At 34.1% G+C, this 25,754-nt stretch overlaps 1 protein-coding gene across 8 annotated transcripts in view; it reads right to left on the bottom strand.

Annotated features, from left to right (window-relative positions):
- The window catches only part of LOC123536297 (epidermal growth factor receptor kinase substrate 8-like), a 111,625-nt gene that overhangs the window by 16,241 nt on the left and 69,630 nt on the right, over positions 1–25,754 (bottom strand). For 7 of the 8 annotated variants that reach the window (XM_053528506.1, XM_045319354.2, XM_053528513.1 and 4 more), the window contains 9 exons: positions 24,720–24,808; positions 23,872–24,110; positions 23,082–23,196; positions 20,183–20,499; positions 18,513–18,542; positions 15,768–15,866; positions 9,910–9,985; positions 8,186–8,296; positions 179–284 (listed from right to left, as the gene is read on the bottom strand). In XM_053528506.1, coding sequence (XP_053384481.1) covers positions 179–284; positions 8,186–8,296; positions 9,910–9,985; positions 15,768–15,866; positions 18,513–18,542; positions 20,183–20,499; positions 23,082–23,196; positions 23,872–24,110; positions 24,720–24,808 — 1,182 coding nt within the window. The remainder of the gene's footprint in view (positions 1–178; positions 285–8,185; positions 8,297–9,909; positions 9,986–15,767; positions 15,867–18,512; positions 18,543–20,182; positions 20,500–23,081; positions 23,197–23,871; positions 24,111–24,719; positions 24,809–25,754) is intronic. The other variant, XM_053528508.1, reaches the window with a different exon arrangement.

Raw genomic sequence — 25,754 nt, 5'->3', positions numbered from 1 at the left:
CAACCAAAGTAATTTTAAAGTCAAAATACATAAAACTGTTTCGTAACACAGAGCTTCACTTCCAGCAGGTTTGATTTGTTTTTCATAAGACTTGTCACCATGAAAAAAATGTCACAAGTAAAACTGAAAATTAAAAGTAAGACATATCATCATCAAAAGTATCGAAAAGATTTGTCACCTCCGCGACTTGCTGGTCGATTTGCTGCTGGTGGGGGAGGTGCGGGTGGAGCTCCACCATTTATATAACTGTTGTAATCTCCGCTCAGACGTTGTCCACCACCACCCTGAAAAACACACAGAATACATTCTATTTCATTTACATTCACTGTCTTGTTAGAAACTTTCCTTATTTGTTTTTCAGCAGTCTTTATCTTGGAAGTGTTCAAACTGCATCTCACACTTAGTATAAAATGTAAACGATACCTCATTGTTATGTTTTTTGCAAGACAATTAAGTTTTCTAGGCATTCTGTCCAAACAGCACCAAAGTAAACTAACCACTTTCTCTCACAAACTCAATAGATATTTTCTGAATACACTGAAGTGTGTGTAACAGAGACCAAACCAGACTGAGTTCTATCAAGAAAAGACTGCTTTTAAATACAATGTTACACTTTTACATCATATGTTTTTTTCTAACTGTGCATCAGCACCTGGCTGCTAAACTATCTAACTCACAAAATTTATTTCCTGAAATACTTAAAATTATCATTTATTTTACAAAACCTGCTGGTGCTATTCTTGTTGAAAGGTAAAAGTTTGAAAAATTTATATATACTAACCAATTCCAAATAAAATATAATACAAATGCTCTGTGACAATACAGTACATGCACACCAACCCTTGTATATTTCAGTATATCTTTACAAAAAGCAATTATTTTCCATAAAGATGTATGCAGCTTAAATTCAAACAAGCACAAACAACCCAACATTTTCAGTTTAAGTATCAGTTGAGACCAACCCATTTTGTATCAATAGGATCTTACTCACAGATATATATTGTAACCTCTGTAACAAACGAATATTGCACAGTAACAATAACCATGCTTTACAAACTTGGAGCACAAATTCAACACAGACTGCATGCAGTATATACAATAGGTATTGTAACATAAATATGATTGATTCCAAGGTGATAAAACTAAGTTTGAAGACCAGTCTAAATTCTCAAGCATTTGATTGGCTGCTTCTGATTGACCAATGGCAAGATAACATTCAAAGTTTGGTTTTAAAACTTAGTTTTATAGGGTGTGGACAGAAGCATGCATTTCCAAAACTGTCAATGAACAAGCTCAATCAAACAGAGCCTGAAACATTTTCATTTTTGTTGTGTTGAGCAACTGGTTTCATATTCATAAAACTGACTTAAGTGTTAAAATGAATTATATTATGTTTCTGAATTTCAGTTAAGCACACAGTTTTCAATTTACCATACAGTATGTCTGTATTTCTGACCTGTCCTTGTTACAGCAAGTCATTAATAATTTCCTGAAGGGAATGAACAAAGCTTGTTGTGCTCTTATCAGATATATTTTGTTGAGGGAATTTCCGCCTACCATGAAAATCAGACTCTTAACTGATATTAGTTTTTGAATCAAAGTTTTGAATCAGGTTAGGTCAGACACATTTTTAGGATATTAAAGGTAAGACACTTTAGATATGTGTGTGTTGGGAGACTGGAGTATATCTTTCTCATTTTTTCTCAAATGTGTGATTAAAGGAGGATCTCTCTGTGAGGTACATGAAGAAGATTGAACTTATTTTCAATAAACATAGAAAATAAACAATCACCGAAAGATTGCTCAGCATTGCAAAAGGTTAAAGCGAATATTTCATCCCTTGGCTACACTTTAATTACAGTTAAGGCTCTAAAATAAATATCAAAGACTGAGGTTCATTAATGTGGCATTTAATACTATATGCCTTGTACATACTCAGTTGTAAGTCTATTTATTTGGCCTATAAAAAGCACTAAGAATCTGTGTCCCCGTCTTATAGTGGGTGTAAATTTCAGTAATTTCCAATAGACAAATTATCCCAGTAAAATTGACAGCCTTAATTAATGATAACTGAATCCTATAATATTTTGTATTTCATAACCTGTTATGTCCTTTAAACTAGCTATCTACAGGCATCTGTAACCAAAAATTCTGTAATTTTCTTACATTTAAAATCACAATATCACTGCAAGTTCTGGAATAACAACAATTTTTCAAATTTTGATATAATTTGGATGATGAACTGTTAGCTTGTAAGAGAATAATCAAACACCAACAAGCAGAATATGATAAACTATAATAATGATACAGTTATTGCAATGTAGATAGCATGTTTAAGCTCTTTATCTATTGAACTACAGTATTCAATATGTTAGTCCCAGACCACACTGCTCTCACTTCCATGATTTCCTCCTGTGTCAAAATTTTGCTTTGAAGAGAAGGTAAGTTTTCATATATGTATGTGTATGTATAAGAAAGTACCCTGCTACAATAATGGGTAATATTTTTGACTTTTTTATTACCCTGATAATGTGAACATTGGCACTAACCAATATGGTTGCATGGTCAGCCATTTTCTTAAATTTCAAACTGCCATATCTTTTTTTTAATAGTTGTCTGATTTTAAAATTCTTTCAGCTCTATCAATGACTGGACCATGGCTTTCATATAAATTAACTCATGGTTAGGCATTCCTTCCCCTTTGCAATGATCACAGTTTCATGAATATCCCAAACATACAAAGTCATACACATATGAAAAATCAATCTCTAAAGAATATCACAAATTTTTAAGCAAAAACAAAACAATCCAAAAATGTAGATGTGCAATTCACCAAACTGACATCACATATGCAGTGAATTAAATTTCTACTTGGGTAAAGTAACAGGAAGAAATCTAAAAGTGAGAGCTATATTCAGGCAATATTTCAGATTTTAGAGTGGATAAAAACAATCTTACACTGTGAATTATCCTAACTGATATGCATTAATATGAAGGGATCATCTGTAATATGAATGTAAGTGGGTTAGAACATAGATATAGTAGAAACAAAGAGTTCCTTTCTAAAAAGAAAAAGATTAACACTAACTGAGCATTTTTCTAGCTAAATGCTCATGATACTGGCTAAACAGCCAATCCTCAGCACAGCTAATTAGCACTGCAATAAAGGGAAATGTTATTAACAGAATATTTCATAGTTGTTAAAGCAGGAGTATAAAATCTAGTGTCAGAGAAAGCATTATCTATGCAGTAGGATTATAATGAAGACAAATGTATAAATGTTAAGTTTCATTTGAAGCAAATTAAGTTATTCTAACAGTGTGAAAACTACATTTTACAGAAATGAAAATGGCAAATCAAGATTCAAATGGGAAATATACACAGAGCTGTGATGATTTTCAAACTTAACCTACCTTTTATAGTGCATAAAAACAATGTATAAACAATTCAATTTTCTAAACCATACAACATGAAAATTGTGTTATACTTTAATTTCCTTTTCAAATTTTTATGCTAGCGTATATATGTTTAACCCTTATTCCTGCTGCAGGCGAATTTAACAGCCTTTGCAAACAGCTTGGAACCAGATCAGACGCCGATTAAATCGGCGTCTGATCAGGTTCCAAGCTGTTTGCTACTCTGACAATATTTCTTCCAATTTTGGAGCAAATTGAATGAACTTTACAATTTTAGCAGACGACATTTCCAGCAGATGACAATTTATCTAGCATGCTAAAGGTTAAGCTGTAGTTACACATGTACTGGAACCCAAATTCTTTTGTTACATACTAACAGAGTAGTTTCTTGGCAATTTGATAATAGATACTGTACACTATTGCCCATAAAAAATCAACCTTTTTTTCTTTTAATTTTTTAACCCAATCTGACTAAAGTACATATCCTATTACGCTACGCATAGGATCTGACAACGAGCTATTGATAGCCTCGTTCTGACGACCCTTCCGCTAGCCAATCAAAAGCTAACTTACAACATTCTGCAAGCTTTAAAAAGCCTTGGTTTTTGATATCTACAATTTTTATGTCGAAAGATGTCAGATAGCCGGTTAGCTCAGTCGGTAGGGCACTTGCTCTGTAAGCGAGAGGTCCCAGGTTCGAGTCTTGGATTGACTGCAAATTTTTCTTACTCTTTGACATTTGAACAAGTTGTCTGATTGGTTCAAATAAAAATAGATTTGCGAAAATAAAAATAGCAATATTAGAAATCCAAAATATACAGAAGACGAATGTGAATGGGTCGTTCTCAGATCTTCGTTTAGAAGATCAAGTACTTTAGTCAGATAGTTTTTTAACCCAAAGTCACATCTCAACTAATTGCTAAGATGGGTTTTTTCCCCAAAAGTACTGTAACCAGTATTTAAACCATTAAAACAATAATTCATGACACATCATAAAAATTTGTAGAAACAGATTTTATAAACTTTAATTCACTTGCAATATTCATACACTAATTAGAAACAATTTTCTGCTCTTCCAGATCACAACTAGATCCATTTTTATTGGTTACCTCAAATTATAAATACAGTAAACCAAGGACTGTTCAAGGTTGCAATGAGATAAGCAAAGTACATGAATTATCCAAGGTTTACGGTGACCAAATCAAAGACAATGTAAGGAAAACCAGCAAAGATCACGAGCGAGCATAGGTGCTCAACCCATCAATGCTCAATCAAAGTGAATCTTACTGTGTACATTGTTAAATTTAAATGATCTGACCCCGTGTTCACAAAACATTTTTTGCTCTCAGCTGAGTTTGAGTTTTTAATATCAATTTTACGAAAATTTCAAGGTTAAATTCAAACTGAGACCGACCATCAATACTGAATAGCCTCTTGAAAATAGTTATTAATTTGAAATTCAGTTTTAAACAAGCCATTTAGATACAAATGACAAAGTTTCATTATCAAACTCAGCTGAGACCGAAAATGTTTTGTGAACACGGGGCCTGAACATTTAACATCAAGTAGAGGAAAACAAGAAATATTTTGTTATACTTTCATCACAGCTCCGTGGTAAATTAATGAAAGGCAGCATAAAACACATGAATATATCCTCTATGTGTATTTTGTTAATTGTAAATATTCTGATATATGAGAGATATTAGCCGTTTTGTCTTACTCAAAAATATTTCACGCATTGAATCTGACTTGCTTGGAAACTATGTTCGACGATAAACTGGATCCTAAAAATCATAATGATGTAATGTAATGTAAAATTATAACAAGAGCTCGTAGAACACGAAATGCCTCCCTTGATGCATTCAGTAATTGCAAAAGGAACAGAAATTATTTGGTCACTGTACACAAAAGTTCTACTGTTCTGGGTCAATGTGACCTTGACCTTTTGACCTAAAAATCAATACGGGTCATCTGCTGGTCATGATCAACTTCCCTATTAAGTTTCTTGATCCTAGCCCCAAGCCTTCTCAAGTTTTTGTCTGGAAACGGTTTAACTGTTCCGGGTCAATGTGACCTTCACCTTTGGCCTACTGACCTCAAAATCGATATGGGTCATCTGCTGGTCATGACCAACCTCCCTATCAACTATCATGATCCTAGGCCCAAATATTTTTGAGTTATCATCCGGAAACTGTTTAACTGTTCCTGGTCACTGTGACCTTGACCTTTAACCTAATGATCTTAAACTCGATAGAGGTCATCTGCTGGTCATGACCTACCATCCTACCAACTTTCATGATCCTAGGCTCAAGCATTCTTGAGTTATCATCCGGAAACCGTTTAACTGTTCCAGGTCACTGTGACCTTGACCTTTGACCTACTGATCTCAAAACCAATAGGGGTCATCTGCTTGTTATGACCAACCTCCCTATCAACATTCATGATCCTAGGCCCAAGCGTTCTTGAGTTATCATCCGGAAACAGATTGGTCTACAGACCGACCAACCGACCTACCGACAGACATCTACAAAACAATATACCCCTCCTTCTTCGAAGGGGGGCATAATGATGTACAATGTAATGTTAGAGTTATAATGACATAATGTAAATTTATAACGACAAAGAGTCATGTAAAATTACGCTGTAATGTAAAATTGATGTAATATTTAACAAGAGCTGTCCGTAAGACAGCCAAGCTCGACTATTCGAAATATTGTCCCAGAAGCAGGAAAATATTACCCAAAAAGGTTAAATATCAAAAGAGTTTTAAGTTAAAAAGGGGGAATAATTTGACCAAAATGCATAATTATCAGTTATGGGACTTGCTGCTATCAACTAGTTTTATAACCCCGAAGGCACATGTGAAGTTTCAATTCAATATCTGCATTAGTTTTGAAGATAGAAACTTGCACGCAAAACTTTAACCAGAATTTGCTAAGTCCAAAAGGGGACATAATTTGGCCAAAATGAAGGTCAGAGTTATGGGACTTGTGCTATCAACTAGTTTTATAACCCCGAAGACACATGTGAAGTTTCAAATCAATATCTGCATTAGTTTTGGAGATAATAACTTGCATGTAAAACTTTAACCAAAATTTTCTAAGTCTAAAAGGGGGCATAATTTGCTCAAAAAACCTGTCAGAGTTATGGGACTTGACCCAGTGAGGTTGGTAATTGATCTAGAAAAAGAAAAAATAAGTTTCAAATCTATATGCCTTTTAGAAATAGCTGTATGTACTTGCACGCAAAACTTTAACCAGAATTTGCTAAGTCCAAAAGGGGGCATAATTTGGCCAAAATGAAAGTCAGAGTTATGGGACTTGCTGCTATCAACTAGATTTATAACCCCGAAGACACATGTGAAGTTTCAAATCAATATCTGCATTAGTTTTGGAGATAGTAACTTGCATGTAAAACTTTAACCAAAATTTTCTAAGTCTAAAAGGGGGCATAATTTGCTCAAAATACATGTCAGAGTTATGGGTCTTGACCCAGTGAGGTTGGTAACTGATCTAGAAAAAGAAAAAATAAGTTTCAAATCTATATGCCTTTTAGAAATAGCTGTATGTACTTGCACGCAAAACTTTAACCAGAATTTTCTAAGTCCAAAAGGGGGCATAATTTGGCCAAAATGAAAGTCAGAGTTATGGGACTTGCTGCTATCAACTAGTTTTATAACCCCGAAGACACATGTGAAGTTTCAAATCAATATCTGCATTAGTTTTGGAGATAGTAACTTGCATGTAAAACTTTAACCAAAATTTTCTAAGTCCAAAAGGGGCATAATTTGCTCAAAATACATGTCAGAGTTATGGACTTGACCCAGAGAGGTTGGTAATTGACCTAGAAAAAGAAAAAATAAGTTTCAAAGCTATATGCCTTTAATTGATGGCTGTATGTACTTGCATGCAAAAACTTAACCAAGGTGTGACGCCGACGCCGACGCCGACGCCAGGGTGAGTAGAATAGCTAGACTATTCTTTGAATAGTCGAGCTAAAAATTATTTCTTTCTTTTCAAACTGAAAAGTAATCTTTCTAAAGTATTGTAAAGAAATTTAGTTCACAATAAAATTTCATATGAGGATTAAAAGTCATACTTAAAATGTGTGATTATTGAGTGCATGGAAAATATGGCCCCAGATTCACAATTACAGAATTTGTATAGACATTAAAGTAGAAAAATTATTGGTCAGCTTAAACACTCATGAAAAATCTTTTTATGTCGAAAAACTTTACATATCTCAAGGCAGGAAAATTGTGAAACTCGGGTCAATTTCTGTTATATACTTTATTATAAAAGGGAAGGGGCTAAGTTGAAGGGTTAGAGCTAAAGTGTTCTAAGTGTATATCTTAGAACTGTTTTGCTCCAACCCCTTGAAGTGCAGAACTGTTAAAATATTAAAGTGTTATCCTCATCTAGCACAAAGCAAAAAAAATCTCTTTTTAAGAAATGCAATGCAGGTTTTTACTTGTAGTTGAAGCAAATTGTTCTGACTTGCATGGGGAAGAAGAAACACAGTCAATTAAATCTGACTAATATACATGTATGACAAATATTCTTCTGTCAAAAACTTGATCTGACACACACAAAATATTCTATTTCACACCATAATTCCACATTTAGACAAAACGAGATGATATTCTCTGAGCTAAAACTAAAAATAAATTAAAAGAGGTCATTTATGCTAGAACTACTTTTTCAGATGTGAATGTTGGGAAAAGGCTAACTGTAGTATTGAAATGGTAATGATATGTAAAGTAAACTTACATTATCAAAATCATCCCTAGGTTGATATTCTTTCAATATTGTGTAAGGTGCGTAGCCGGTCTCCCCCTGATAATTCTTCAACTTCCACCAGTTTCTAGACTTGTCTAATACCTGAAACAGCAGAAGATAAAGGTTGTTACTACAGCAAACTTATAGGTTTAGGAATTTCTCTAGATACATGTACTGTGTTTAGGTATTTCTGTAGATACATGTACTGTGTTTAGGAATTTCTATAGATACATGTACTGTGTTTAGGTATTTCTATAGATACATGTACTGTGTTTAGGTATCTCTCTAGATACATGTACTGTGTTTAGGTATCTCTCTAGATACATGTACTGTGTTTAGGTATCTCTCTAGATACATGTACTGTGTTTAGGTATTTCTCTAGATACATGTACTGTGTTTAGGTATCTCTCTAGATACATGTACTGTGTTTAGGAATTTCTCTAGATACATGTACTGTGTTTAGGTATTTCTATAGATACATGTACTGTGTTTAGGAATTTCTCTAGATACATGTACTGTGTTTAGGTATTTCTCTAGATATATGTACTGTGTTTAGGAATTTCTCTAGATACATGTACTGTGTTTAGGTATCTCTACAGATACATGTACTGTGTTTAGGTATTTCTCTAGATACATGTACTGTGTTTAGGTATCTCTCTAGATACATGTACTGTGTTTAGGTATTTCTCTAGATACATGTACTGTGTTTAGGAATTTCTCTAGATACATGTACTGTGTTTAGGTATCTCTATAGATACATGTACTGTGTTTAGGTATCTCTATAGATACATGTACTGTGTTTAGGTATTTCTATAGATACATGTACTGTGTTTAGGAATTTCTCTAGATACATGTACTGTGTTTAGGTATTTCTACAGATACATGTACTGTGTTTAGGCATTTCTACAGATACATGTACTGTGTTTAGGAATTTCTCTAGATACATGTACTGTGTTTAGGTATTTCTACAGATACATGTACTGTGTTTAGGTATTTCTCTAGATACATGTACTGTGTTTAGGTATTTCTACAGATACATGTACTGTGTTTAGGTATTTCTCTAGATACATGTACTGTGTTTAGGTATTTCTACAGATACATGTACTGTGTTTAGGTATTTCTACAGATACATGTACTGAGTTTAGGAATTTCTACAGATACATGTACTGTGTTTAGGTATTTCTATAGATACATGTACTATCACTTCATGCTGCTGCATGCTGTTGTAGTTACACAGAAACTTATCTACTTTGGTTGTCCTGTACACTTGTAGTAATATCAAACTACTGTGAAATTTCAGCCATGTACACATTACAAGTATTTGCTGGGTACACAGACACTATGTTTGAAAGGCTGAAGGTGAAAGAAAGCCCTACATGCATCTCAAGACATTATTTCAGGTGCAGGTGGACACTAAGGTAGAAAACCAACATTCATCAAGAATTTACATCATATATATCCCAGAGGGGGGACTGCCAAAACGTTCTAATTCCATTACCTTATCCACTAAGGAGCAGACAATGTTTAGATCACATACATGTATAACATAAAACAGGTGGAATGGAAATTTCTATAGTGCAAACCCTTAATACAGACAAGAATAAAATATGCTGTTATGAATTTTGTGTAATATTTTCCAAAATATAAGTTTTTTCTGAAGTCAGCTGAAAAGCTTGAAAAATACTGATCTAGAATACATGACAAAATTAAGTTACCTGTAATATGTCGCCTTTTTCTACTGTCAGCTCTTTTGCATTTTTGCCTGTTCTTTCATGTACTGCTTCATATATACTGAAAAAGAAATCTAACCTCGTAAGAACTTTTGCAGTACCAGTTGTTTTTCTTCATTAACACTATACTGTGAAATCATAATTATTTGTTGAGGTCTTATTCTTAAAATAAAATCCGATCACTCCAAATAAAATTCTACTTTATTTCATCTTTAAGATAAGAAACCTCCAACTTCATGTCCGATGTGAAAAAAACTACAGAACGTTATGGCAACAAATCAAATGATTTCACAGTATATGCATAACAAGCTTCAATGTCATGTTTTGAGTAGACAAAGATTGAAAGAAATAGACAGATTGTAAAAGTGTACCAAAGTTCAGACTTGAATTGTAAGAATATAATATTAGACATTCAATAAAGCAAGTGTTGATTTAATAGTATTATAACTGACATCTTATGTCTTCCAAAATCACAATTTAGCATATAAAGCCTGATTTTAAGGTGCTGCCTCAAACCTACTCACACAATCTAGATGAAAAAAAAAAAAAAAAAACAGACAAAATTCAGTGCTATAATGACACAATAAATAAAAATTATTTACCAAAATATATCAATCACTTGTACATAATCAGATAGCTTGACAGTACCTTTTAAATTTAACAAAAATAATAAAAGTACAAAACTACAGCAATGTCTAACAGTATGTTTGTTTATACAATTCAAACGCCAACAGAAATTCACAAATCACCATCCAGTAGCATTCTACAGCCTGATTATAATTCTAAATGCCAGTAACCATAGGACTTTTATATATTTTCAATTTTAAAAGAGTTACAAAACATAGTTTTTTGCAATAACAGCTTCTGAATCTTATGAAAAGCAAGGTAAATTTCCTCAAACCTTTTGCTGTGAAAATGGAAAACAAAGACAAACAATATACCACTAAACAAAACAATGCAGATTGGAACAAACTTAAGTGCAGTGATGAGTTAATTGATTTATAAATTGTTTTCTACTCTATAGTTTCTCTTAAGGAGGTAGGTTACCTTAATATCTGTATGTGCGCATGTCCAACCGGAAGCTAACGTGACAATTTACGACGACGTTTACAACAAACTAAATGTGTTTGTATATCCATTCTTCTGTAAACAAATCATGAACCTGTCTCCGATCTGATGCTTTATGGTTTAATAATGCATAAATAATGAATAAATTGCCGCAGAAATGCTTCAAAACAATGTTGACTTAAAATGACGTCACTGACGTCATGACGTTACATGTCAGTTACCGCGCAAAATTAATAGCTTTTATTTTGAAAGTACTTAATCCTGTGCATTTTCTCTATTTGAACTATTTTCAAACAGCCATCATTTGCTGAAATATTTTTTATGAGTCTTTTGCTCTGAAAAGTGATCAATATTTTGCTTCTTTTAGGTAGTTATATTGAAATGTTATGCGGAATGTAAGAAAATGGATGATGGTAACTAATGTTATTTGGAATATAGTTGGGTGAAAGGTTACTTGTTTCGGCCATTTTCAAATAAAAAAACTGGCAGTTTGATTTGTAATACCTATTTTCCAGTTTCCGTTGATAATTTGTTACTTATATACTAAAACTAAGCTCTAAAATTGTTCAAATTTCAGTAGAAAATTGTGGTTTCTTGAGTTGAATTGATGTTACCATGGAAACGAAGCCCGTGACCTATATATCTAAATATAAAATTCAAAAGCGTTGACACTGGTCTATTTAAGGAACACAGCTTCGGCTTTTTATTTTCATTTCTACAATATCCATGAGAATAATAGCATCATGCCGAGCAATTTGTCCATGAAAAATGCCAGACGAAGGGTACTGCTGCAAGTATTTTAAGCTGTGAAATTTGTTTGAATAAATGCAAAAAACACGAAAATATACCTTACGTTAGAAACAAGAGATCACAGAGTGATCTTGGTGCCCACCAATGTGCCATTTTTGAGTGTTCCAAATTTCAAGACTTACTGACTAGCTCAAGGTCAAATTTCATTTCCGTACACAACACTGTGCATGTGGTCAAAGTTTAATTTGGTACACAAAACTATGCAAGTGGTCCAAATTTAAAGGCTGTAGCTTGAGAAATGTGTAAGGTCACTAGGTCAAAATCAAGGTCAAATTTCACTTCAGAACACAAATCTATGCATGTGGTCCAAATTTGAAGCGTGTACCTTCAAAAATGTGAAAGTAGGTCACTAGGTCAATGTCAAGGTCAAAGTTTGTTTCGGTACACAATCCTATGCATGTGGTCTAAATTTGAAGCCTGTAGCTACAGAAATGTGAAAGTAGGTCACTAGGTCAATCTTAAGGTCAAAGTTCATTTCGGTATACAAAACTATGCAAGTGGTCCAAATTTGAAGGCTGTAGCTTGAGAAATGTAAAAGTAAGTCACTAGGTCAAAATCAAGGTCAAATTTTATTTCGGAATACAAAACTATGCATGTGGTCCAAATTTGAAGCCTGTACCTTCAAAAATGTGAAAGTAGGTCACTAGGTCAATGTAAAGGTCAAAGTTTGTTTCGGTACACAAAATTATGCATGTGGTCCAAATTTGAAGGCTGTAGCTTGAGAAATGTGAAAGTAGGTCACTAGGTCAAAATCAAGGTCAAATTTTATTTCAGAATACAGAACTATGCATGTGGTCCAAATTTGAAGCCTGTACCTTCAAAAATGTGAAAGTAGGTCACTAGGTCAATGTAAAGGTCAAAGTTTGTTTCGGTACACAAAACTATGCATGTGGTCCAAATTTGAAGGCTGTAGCTTGAGAAATGTGAAAGTAGGTCAGTAGGTCAAAATCAAGGTAAAATTCCATTTTAGAACACGAAACTATGCATGTGGTCCAAATTTGAAGCCTGTACCTTCAAAAATGTGAAAGTAGGTCACTAGGTCAATGTCAAGGTCAAAGTTTGTTTCAGTGCACAAAACTATGCATGTGGTCCAAATTTGAAGGCAGTAGCTACAGAAATGTGAAAGTAGGTCACTAGGTCAAAATCAAGGTCAACTCATGTCAAGGTTCATCTTGCCACTTAAAACCATACATGTGGTCCAAATTTGAATGTTGTAGGTTATTGACAAGATTTTAAAATCTTTTCCCTATATAAGTCTATATGAACCATGTGACCCTCCAGGGTGGGGCCATATTTGACCCTAGGGGGATAATTTGAACAAACTTGGTAGAGAACCACTAGATGGTGCTACATTACAAATGTCAAAGCCCTAGGCTTTGTGGTTTGGACAAGAAGATTTTCAAAGTTTTTCCCTATATAAGTCTATGTAAACCATGTGACCCCCAGGGCGGGGCCATATTAGACCCCAAGGAAATAATTTGAATCATCTTGGTAGAGGACCACTAGATGATGCTTCATACCAAATATCAAAGCCCTAGGCTCTGTGGTTTTGGACAAGAAGATTTTCAAAGTTTTTCCCTATATAAATCTATGTAAATTATAGAAATAAACAAAGGGCCATAACTCACTAAAAAATTGTTGAACCAGTCTGATTTTCAGGGGGACACAACTAGGGTATCAATACATCATTCTGACAAAGTTTGGTTAAAATCCCCCCGGTAGTTTCTGAGGAGATGCGATAACGAGAAATTGTTAACGGACGGAAGGACGGACGGACTGACGGACGGACGGACGGACGGAAGGACGACGGACCACGGACGCAGAGTGATTTGAATAGCCCACCATCTGATGATGGTGGGCTAATAATATGTTTTAAAGCTACATTAACAAGAAAGACAATTTTATTCAATATTTTTATAAGAAATTACGACAAAAAGCAAGATATAAGCTATTTTAAACATCTCTGTTGCCATGGTTACTTTAAACTTTAAGTAAAATAGGGTACCATGTAAAGTGCTGGGTATTTTGCTAATAATAGTACCCAAATATTCCATGTTGGTCATTGACAGAATGACACTGGAGCTGACGAAAACCTCGTTTTCATACATAATTGTTTAAAAATGAGAGAAAATGCTTTACCGTGGAAACACGAGTCCCGCGACATATACATTTTAAGCTTATATTAGAAAGCTAACGCGCATACTAGTAAAATTGTCAATTATGTAGACTTCTACAGATATCAATGAAACTAAAATACAATGAAAACTGTTTAAATATCCGTATTTTCCTTGTTCTTTCAATATAAAATACCTGTGGAGGGTCATGTTCTTCAAACCTGAATAAAAATTGAACTTGAAGGGACAGAGATAAACGAAACTGAGATTGTAGCTGTTAAAACATCATATTACACGGAATACAAAAAATTGCTGCGGTTCAACTAATTTGAATTTACCCTGGTAACAAGGTAACCTACCTCCTTAAATGAAAGGAGGTATTTCTTCTTGATCCAAAAAAAGCAAAACTTCAAAACTTGAAATGAAATCCTCCAGTCTGCATAAGTTTTATTGACAACTGTAAATTCATCATAGTTTGCAGTGGGTTTCTTCTCTTACATAGCAGAATCAAACATAAATATACCAAAAGAGAGATGGCATTTCTTAAAAGAAGGCGTAAGGTAATTTCTCATTATTCTTCAAATTATGGCAATTTTCTTGTACCCTGTTCATATGTAGACTTGTAGTGGTGAGACAATTTTGTATTTGTCCCTCTACACATCTTTGACACAATTCTATTCATTACATACTTGCTGTTATTTCAATAAATATTAGTAATTTATTCCACTGTTAATGATGATTTTACAGTCAAGCCTGAACATAACTCATATATTATCACAGGTATATTTCACAGCACAGTTTACACACATAATAGCTACTCAATTCAAAACTTACTCTTTCCTGAAATGGAAAGATTTCATTAGAACTTACTGTAGTATAACAATCATGTATATTTTTTTCAACTACAACAAATTTATACATTTTAACAAGGAAAGGGAAAGAGAGCTGAGAAAAGGCTGATACATTTAAAATCTAATATTCTTCAAAATTGTGCATGAAATCCAAAATAAACTGTCAACAATAGTAAGGTAAGAACCCTATTGAACATATATTCGCTACTTTCCACATATAAGAAAAAGCTTTTAATCCTAGAAAAAATCCACAAATTGCTAAATTGCTATCATTGTTTAAAAAATACAGTCAAAAACATTTTAGTTCACAGAACAGAATTTGGAAGCTTGTCAGTTGTACAGAATTTGTATGAAGTCATATGAAAAGCTAAACAGAAGTTATTATTCTAATATATTCAAAGTATCTGTAAACCATGTAAGTATATAGTAATTTAACTTTAAAGAAACATCTATTTATCTACTATAGTGGTGTAGAATAGCATACATCAGGATGGTTAAAATTAATATTTGCACATCATAGCAGTAAGTTCTAGTAGATTTGAAGGTATACAATAAATAATGGATAATACATGTCTTTTCATATTGAATTTATTAAACGAGTTGAATAAAATGCGAGGCTCTGCCGAGCATTTTATCAATTTTATTCAACGAGTTTAATAAAGTCAATGTGGAAAGTCGCAAATGTAATATTCTTTTTATCACATGTTAGCTTTTCCTGTCGAAACAACAAAAATTCTACTTTCTTTTACTATATAAACAGGTCAATTTGACCAACATCTCCTATACTATAAACGATGTTGACGTCAAAGCTTTATTACACTAGTGTATCATCATTTTTAAGTAATGGCTTTATTACACTCCCGCAACATCAAACATGTGATAATATGCCATTAAACAAGTTTTGTTTGACACTAGGAAAATACTACAAGGTTTTACCAATAAGGCCTACCAGCTTTAAGTCAATGGGAAATTTTAAGACCTCACTAAACAAGAAACTTACGTTGCTCCCATTCGTTTCAGGTCCTGAGCAAACAATACATTTTCTTCAGCACGAGTTTTGGGTGCAGACACAGGTTCTCGTGCACTTGCTCGTTTAGTCCTGAAAAACAAAGAAAAATTCTGTTGCAGTTTATTTCAAAACATGATACTGTGCCACAGGACAGAGTTTTTCTGATAGAGATCCACTGACCAATTTTGCTATAGTACAGCAGTAAGTGCAGCAGTAAAGAACATGAGGCTTTATAAAGTCAAATATTAGCTTTCATTTAACTTCAACAACCTGTGCTGGAAATGAATAATGTATAGGCAGGTACCTTTTATGACTGTATGTAAATAATGGCACTTAATGGGACACTTTCTGTATCAAAATGAAACCTTCCTAAAATTTAGAACGACTGCAATTTGTGAAAATGGACTATGGACTACCTAATCATGAAAATGTAAAAGTTTCAATCTGGGATTTTGTTTTGTTTTACAAACATTTAGCCATTATTTTTCAGTGCATGGTATAACTTATATATAACTTCAGAAAACTGAGATATACTGTACTGATTTTTTTTTACTTAAACTGTAATTTTCATTAACATAAATGTTTATCTCATTAATATTCAAAATATTTTAAGCAGATTTTGTGTAGTATTTTGGCCAACCTATACAAAGACAAGATCACTGACCGCAATTATCTATCTAGGAAAGATCACACTAAACTAACTGTCTATACTCAGTGTAAAACCAGAAATGGGGAGTTGGTTGTACAGTCACCTTCCATTACTCTGATCTGGTAAGTATAATGAAAAAGTTATTATGTCTTTTACTTATTATCATTTTGTTAGTAGAACAAGAACCAAAAGCATCGTTAAGGAAACTGGAAACAATTATCAAGAAAACCTCCTACAAAAAATATAACTTTATGTGAGAAAATAATAACAGATTGATGTCAAAGGAAATGTGAAACTACATGTATATATGGTTACTTGTATGTATTTCGCCACACTATCATTAAATGATGCACCAAAGATTTTAAATCAAATTCAATGTCATAACTCTGAGCTCTACATGACTCCTTAAAATTATCACTGATAAAAACTGTCTTTATGTCTAGTCAGTACTTAGTTAGGCAGTTAATAGTGTTTGTAGTAATTTGAGGCTAAATAAGTTCCTTGGTGCTGGAAATGTCCAATAAATCAAACCAGTGTGTTTTTGCCTTCCGCTGTGGGAACTGACCCTACAATAAGACCTCCAGACAAAATACACACAGTTGCCACTTGTACATTATGTCCTATAGTTTGAAACAACACACTTGAAAAAGACCTAAAAAAGTCACTATAAGACTTGTAACTTTTCAAACATGAAACAGTTAAATAAATTTCTTCAAAAACTTTCTGAAACAGGTTTTAGATCCGTATCAAAAATCAGCATTTATCATGTCATGCAATCATATCACACTAGTACTTCAACAAGAGCACCGCCATGCGGAGCAATATATGCCCAAAGGTATGACTTTTGACCCCTAAGTGTGACCTTGACCTTGAAGCGAGCCATCTGAAACATGTGCTGTGCATGTAGTTTTGATATGGTGAACATATGTGCCAAATTCCTTTAAATCCTTCAAGCAGTTCAAGACTTGCAGAGCGGACACGAAACAAAGTCATATTTCTCCTAAGTGACCTTGAAGTGAACCATCCAAAACATGCGCTCTGCATGTCGTCTCAATGTGGTGAACATTTGTGTCAAGTTTCTTTGAAATCCTTCTAGGTGTTCAAGAGTTACAGAGCACATGCGAAATTGCTAACGGATGGACAGGCAGAAGTTCCTAAATATGGATACTTATGTGGCTTCTCTTTTGTTCTCTCTATTGTTCTTTTAGCAACGTAAGAGAAAAATAGCCACATGAAAGCCTTACAGAATGAATGACATCAAAGAAAAAGAACAGTTACTTATTGTTCCAATAGCCACCTATGTATGCAAATGTGAGCTCGGACAGACAGACAGACATCAGCGTCATAACATAATATGTCCCTTCGGGCATATAAAAATGGTATTTTTGAAAACAAACCATGGCTGACTTTGCAACAAGCCTGGCTGATTGACTTAGATCTAAGAATGTTCTGATACTATACAAGAACTACCATATCTATTTACAGATCTATTACCTGGTGGCATTTCATTGTATATTAAAACTGAACAGCAGAAGCAATTCTTAATCAAATTACTGTGAATCAACTTCAGTACATTAGGATTTCTATGAAAAGTAAGTGGATCCATAAAAACAAGTAGTCCCAGGAAACAAGGAAAAATTAAGCAATTTTTGGGGACACTCACCACAAGTGAAACCCAAATTCCTCAAGCTGTATATGTAACTTAAAACTTTAAATAGAAACTGCTCAATTATTTATTGTTACAGAAATTTTCAACTAATAAATGGTATTCAAAGAGAACACATAGAAAGCCTAATGACTCTGTCCCAGGTGAGCTTACACTCAGACACTGAGTATGGAACTTTCTCTACAATCCATGTATAATAATAACATGCTGACAAAGTCTTGAAAGATGGTCACAAAAAAGAAACAAGTTATATGTGTCTGGAAGAATTAAGTTTTCAGTCATTTGGATAGCAGAGTTGATTCACAGTGTAGTGATTTAGTTATCTTAAAGGCAGTGTTAACATTCAATTCACCAGTCCTAGTCTATAAAAACTTCAGTGAAAGTAGAAATAAAACTTTGTTGAACAATATCTAAAACTCACCAAAATGTAGAATAAAAATCTGATTGATCTCTGAAAACAACCAACTTAACATCTAACCCCTTCAGATTTATAGTTAACAAGTACTTATAATTTCAAACTGATATAACCTCAATGAAACTTAAATTTTATTGGTCATTAGCCTTAATTGATAAATGCACAAGTTCTGTAGAGGAGATATTGCCTGATTTTAGTAGCACTATATTTATCTGTGAAAGAATATATGCATATCATTTTTCTTAGATACTTATCTACTCTAATAGATTTATATTTTTCATCAGACTAAGTAAATAATTGAAAATATAAACTTCAATGAACTTTTTAATGCAAAGACACATATAACAAGAGCACCGCCTTGCGGGTGCTGACGCTCATCTGATTTTTTTTGTATAATAGAAATATTGTCTTACCCATGCTTTTCTAAGTCTAAAAAGGGCCATCACTCTTGCAAAAAGCAGGACAGAGTTATGTTTCTTGATGCACAGTGTCCACTTATGATGGTGAAAAACTGTTGCAAGTTTTAAAGCAATAGCTTTGATAGTTTATGAGAAAAGTTGACTTAAACATAATATTCAACCAAGAAAATGATTTTTCTAAGTCCAAAAGGGGCAATAATTATTGCAAAAAGCAGGATGGAGTTATGTTGCTTGCTGTACAGGGTCAGCTTATGATGGTGAACAAGAGTTGCAAGTTTTAAAGCAATAGCTTTAATAGTTTAAGAGAAAAAGTTGACCTAAACATAAAACTTAACCAAGAAATCTGATATTTTCTAAGTCCAAAAGGGGCCATAAATCTTGCAAAAAGCAGGATGGAGTTATGTTTCTTGCTGTACAGGGTCAGCTTATGATGGTGAACAAGTGTTGCAAGTTTAAAAGGAATAGCTTTGATAGTTTAGGATAAAAGCTGACCTAAACATAAAACTTAACCAAGAAAACTGATTTTTCTATGTCCAAAAGGGGCAATAATTCTTGCAAAAAGCAAGATGGAGTTATGTTTCTTGATGTACAGGGTCTGCTTATAATGGTGAACAAGTATTCCAAGTTTCAAACAAAAGCTTTGATAGTTTAGGAGAAAAGTTGACCTAAACATAAAACTTAACCAAGAAATCTGATATTTTCTAAGTACAAAAGGGGCCATAAATCTTGCAAAAAGCAAGATGGAGTTATGTTTCTTGCTATACAGGGTCAGCTTATGATGGTGAACAAGTATTCCAAGTTTCAAAGCAATAGCTTTGATAGTTTAGGAGAAAAGCTGACCTAAACATAAAACTTAACCAGGCAACGCCGACGCAGACGCCGACGCCGACGCCGACAACCGCTCAAGTGATGACAATAACTCATCATTTTTTTTCAAAAAATCAGATGAGCTAAAAATGATGTCATAAACGATGTCAATTTGAAATATAAATGTTAATATGGAAAAATACTGAATTTCCGCTGTAAAACTTAATGGAGTATGTAATAACGAGACATACATTTTTGTACTGTATTTAATTAGAGAAATCTCTTGAAACTTGCATTCCTACATACATCAAAGCTTGAAACAGGCCTGCACTTCCGTACGAGTTTTGTAACAAGACATTTTGACCCTGTTTATGATTCTTGAACTTCTCTGACATTATGAGAAGAAGACATAAAATCTATCTACAAAGAAAATACATGAAGAAAGCATACTGATCAAAATTTCTGGGCGGAGAAGGTGAGGGTGGTCTGTTATAATCGTCTCTTCGTTCCGATCTTCCAAAATCTCTATCACTTCTAATTTCACGTGAGTAAGGGTCTTCACGTCTTTCTGTCATTCTGTAAGGGTCTTCCCGTCTCTCTGTTGACCTATAGGGGTCATCACGTCTTTCAGTCATTCTGTACGGATCTTCCCGCCTGTCAGTCATTCTGTACGGATCCTCTCGCCTCTCTGATTGCCGTATATCCCGTGTATATGGATCTTCCCTTCTTGATGCCATTAAAGGATCAACATAGGGAACACTTCTTTCCTGTAAACAGAAATAATCTCTACATCATTACTTTCTAACCATGGGGCGGACATTGATTCCTCTCCATGTGAAGGATGCACTGAACTTTGCATCATAAATTTAGATTCACCACTTTCACTCGATAGTTAACAAATCTTGTATATTTTTTTTTATTACATCTGACCATACTTTATGCCATGATACATGGAGGCATGATCACGACAAAGCTGTTACAAACCACTGACCTCTGGGTACACATATACCGTAGATACCCATGTATAATGCGCAGTTTTTTGACCCCCGGGACCACCCTCGAATCGTGGGTGCGCATAATACACAGGTATAGACAATTTTCAAACTTCAAAACAAGTTTGTTACCGATGTTCGCCATTTTGGTAAAGGGAAACTACTCCCCGCGCTTACTGTCTCCGCTAAAATCTAAGATTGCCGTTACGTTCCGTAAAAGATCGAATTGTTTATTTTTCTTTCAAACAAAATTAATTTCATATAAATTTAAAAGTATTTTGACGAAAGAAATGTTTATAAATCACAAAAATTATGTTACTAATTAAAGATCGAGAATTATCTTTAACCAAGATCAAACTGTGAACAACATAATTGACACGAGGTGACACGTTGATTGCCGGTAATTACTGGCTTTATGATCGTGACAAAAAGACTATCACACCTCTTGTTATCAGTTTAAATTGAGAAGCTCATGTCATTTTGAAAGATACCATTCCGAAATATTGAATCAGCTGCTATTTATTTATTCAAAATAGTGAATTAAAAAAGGTAAAACAACAAATATAACAATAATTTACTGGTTTTATTTTCGAGAAAACAAAAATCGATAGTACCGTGAGACCGATGCAGCTCTCCGCCGTGGAGATAAAATTTATTACCGGTGTCGATGTAAACCCTACTTTCGTTTTCCATCCACCTCAAAATTGACCAAATTCCCCCCCCCCCAAGGTTTTTGGACTAAGATCGGGGGTGCGCATTATACACGGGTGCGCATTATACACGGGTATCTACAGTACTAACAAGCAGAAACATATAGTCATTCTGTATAAAGTCAAGTCAGGCATGTGTTAAATAACCATCAATGAACAGAGACTTTCCGGCTCTAAAAACCACTAGGTTCATTTCCCATTTAAATATTTACAAAGTATTATAACCTATGAACAAGAGGGCCAAATTGGCTTTAAGTCGCTCCCCAAAAACCAACAATTTGAACTTGAATATAAGTATGACATACTTAATCATGAATGGTTACAATTGTGTTTAGTATAAAAGGTCTCTTGCAGCCCAAAAGGTCAGTAAAGTGGACTGATTTGAGTACAATTGGGAGAGGACCTTACAAAGATGCTGTAGACCAAGTCTTGTGATGATCCATCAGGTAGTTCAATAGAAGCCATATACATAATTCACTGAAAACCGGGAGTGCTAAGTATATTCAGCATCAGAACAAATGTTATTGGGGTCATAACTGAATTTTTTAGTTAATATAAAGTTCTTTAACTGCATCTCTAGCAATGACCTTTGAGGTATGTGTACTGAACTTCTTCAATCATGTTTAGACCATGTATGGATCAATGTTCAGACAACGGTTCAACATGCAAACTATGATTCAATGTTCAGACAATGGTTCAACATGCAAACTATGATTCAATGTTCAGACAATAGATCAACCTGCTTGAAAATGATGAAGAGCCTCAGCATACTGTAACCCGATCTAGCAACTGAAAGTTTAATCTGCATCAATTCTGCACACATAGCCATACATAGGTATTAGAGATGGGAATGTAACACTCGCATAAAATACCAGTAACTGATCAACTGGGAACACCTGTTCTCTATTATAAACAGCACACACACAGTGCCATACTTACCTGCTTTTATAATCAACATTTTATTATTTGTATTATTTTATTTGTAAGGTAACCCTGTACTAAAACGAGAAAAAAAATCAGTTGCACATAACAGTCTACACATATTTCAATTCCTTTGTAAAGAAAGTTCTCTGATATATATCACTCAAGACACCAAATTCACAAGTTATGAAGCAGAAATTGACATTATTATACAACCCTATATAGTTAGCACTAAAAACTACCAAGGGCCATAACTCTGGTGTTACTTGGGCAATCTGACTGAAACTTGACAGGCCACATTTCCCTATAATGGTGATCATGTTTATGAAGTTTCATTTAAATATTCCAAACCACTTCATAGAAATGGCTCTGGACGGATGGATGGATGGGTGGACGGACAGACAGAAGGACAAACGGAAAGACTGAAGACGACACCAAAACTATATCCCTCCGCCTTTGGCAAGGGGTAACAAACATGCCAGGATGCTACTAACCAAGTTTGGTGTTATTCTGATCAGTAGTTTCAGAGAATGTGTTAAAGCAAAAATGTTGATGCAAGATGAAGGACCATCCACATGTACTGCTAAATTACCTTCAACAAAGTTCAGGTGAGCTAATAAAGATCATCTGCAAATATAAAGTTCACTTTTAGATTTTAAAACGAGTGATCTTTATAATCTAAGTTTGACTATACATGTAAATGCACACCAGTAAACCATAACTTACCTGAACATCTCTGAGCCTGTCCTGCTGATTAACCTCGTCAACAAGCTGTGGTGATGGTTGCCATCCATTGTAGAAGCGGGGGTTATAGGGCGGGACTGAACTGTTCCACTCATCTCTACAGGTAATACAACAAACATTCTGTATAAGTTCTCATAAAGTTGCTACAAGGTAATTTTGAAGCAGAACCTGCTTTTAATCCTAATCTTTCAAGTTATTTTAGTGGAGCTTAAAGATTCAATCTGAAATTATTTTATGCAACCATAAAAATATAAAAGGCACATAATCACCAAATTTCATATTGTCTAACTGCCATCATGGAGATAGTAACTTATCTTCTAATTAAAAAATTTCACTTTTAAAGCAGTTTTTGAAAATAAATGAAAAAGAATGACTAGGGATAAAAAGCCAGGAATATAGTAAAATATTTCATCTTCAGACTATATTACATACATTTTGATGCATGCTTTCAACAAGTTCCTCTACTTTATCTATGGTCTCTCAAAGTCAATTACCTATTAACTTACATCCATGGTCTTCAAATTCATTACCTACTTAACTACTATCTACGTACTATCTATGGTCTTCCGTGTCATTAACTACTTCATTAATAATATCCACGGTATCTATAGTCATTAACTACTTAACTAATGTCAATGGTCTTCAAAGTCACTTCCTGAATGAAGTTCATGGTCTATTCAAAGACAGAAATTACTTGACTACTATCCCTCAACTTACACTCTTAACAAATGTTTATGTCATTTATCTCACTAATGTCCATGGTTGTACTCACTTGACTAATGTCCATGGTCTTCCAAGTCGCTGCCATAACTCTAACTCCTTCGATGTAAGGCAGTTCAATAGTAACTGTTTGGCATCATGTAACAACAAGGGGGCTACCGCCTCACTACTGAGGTCACGACCTCCATGTATAGGGTCACGACTGGCTTCATAAATCAAACTTAATGGCGTAAACAGGAAGTGAACCAATTCTGGTGCATTTGGGTCATGTATATGAGCCTTTAATTTTGCCTGAAAAAAATATGATCTGAAGATAATTTCAGAAATAGGATCTGAAGACAACAAATCTGACCTTAGAAACAATGGAGTCTATTAAAACAGGCCATGAAACTAAGCAAAGAAATACATGTATTTTCTTTACAACTAGCAAACTTTGGAGGTGATGGGTTACTCAATATATGACAAAATACTTTGCTTTTCTGGTGTTTTGTCAAACTTTTAAGTCACACTAACACAATTAATGCTATGTGTCAACTTTCCAGCATTAATGTTGGCAGAAGATTCCACTTGCCTGTCTGTACGTATAAACTACCAACTTTCAAGAAGCCAGCTGGATAGATTCCTCACATGAAAAATTCTACACCCATAGCAAAGGTTCAAACATGCAGCAGTGAGGGGCAACTGAACTTCATTAACAACGTGGCCACGGAGGGCCTATGACAAAATGCCCTGATTGTATCATGAGCCTTTGCATACATCATAGCAAATTCAATGAAGCTCTAGACAACTGATAGTATATCAGAATTTATTTCAAAAGGTTAGTCCAAGTAATAAAACAAAATAATTTTGAACTGATATTAAATTATAAATATAATCCAGAGAGAAAGTACTGTATCATACCAACAAATTGAAGGCAAATTTAAATTTCTGGAAGATATCTATAAAGTCGTCAGCTGGTGGTGGTCTTGCACGCATCATCAACATACCATCTGTAACAATATATTGAAAAGACATGTTAAACATGCATTTCAGAAAGAAAATGTTGACAAACAACATTAAAAAAAACAAGAGGGCCATGATGGCCCTATATCGCTCACCTGTTATCATTGCACTTGAGGACAAGAAGGTCCTCAGAAAAAATATCTAAATCCAAAGGACAGGAACAACAAAGGGAAGAATTTAAACAAAAAGAAAAAAAAATTCTTACAAGGTATAGATGTGTCAAAATACACCTAAAAATTGGAGGTACCATCCATGTTGTACCACAGAAAAGTGGTCTCGGTTTTTCCCTACGGCCAATAATTAAAAAGTTACTAAAATAAGCTATTTATAGTAATGAAAATAGGTAAGTAATTAAAAAAAATAAATATATTGTAAGTGAACAAAAGAAAGATCTGCCAAATAAATCTGTTGACATAAATGAAATTTCAGATCAGTATCTTCATTAGTTAAGGAGATATACCCATTTTAGTTTGAAATAAAGGGAGGTAATTTGACATAAAATCAGTCCATAGTTATCTACCCTGATTGTCTCACTCCAACTAATAACAATAATGAAATTTCAAATACGTCCTATAAGTATTTACTGATATAAATCCATTCTGATTACAATCAGGGGAGGTAATCAGATATAAAATAACTCTGGAACCTACAACTGGATCTGATTTCATGGAATCCAAGATTTATTGTTGTTGAAGACATTTTAGAAGTTTGTATCAAATAAAACCATAAATGAAGTCTCTATATGGCTGCAAAAGCCAAAACAGCCGATTTTGGACCTTTACGGGGCCATAACTCTTAAACCCATGATGGAATCTGGCCAGTTCAAGAAAGGAAGCAAGATCTTGTGGTGATACAAGTTGTGTGCAAGTTTGGTTAAAATCAAATCATAAATGAAGCTGCTATTGTGCAGACAAGGTCGAAATAGCTAACTTT

This window comes from Mercenaria mercenaria, chromosome 17 (genome assembly GCF_021730395.1).
Source record: "Mercenaria mercenaria strain notata chromosome 17, MADL_Memer_1, whole genome shotgun sequence".
Classification (NCBI taxonomy): Eukaryota; Metazoa; Mollusca; class Bivalvia; order Venerida; family Veneridae; genus Mercenaria; species Mercenaria mercenaria.
The sequence above is the reverse complement of the archived record's forward strand: the minus strand, read 5'-3'. Positions and strand labels throughout refer to the sequence as shown.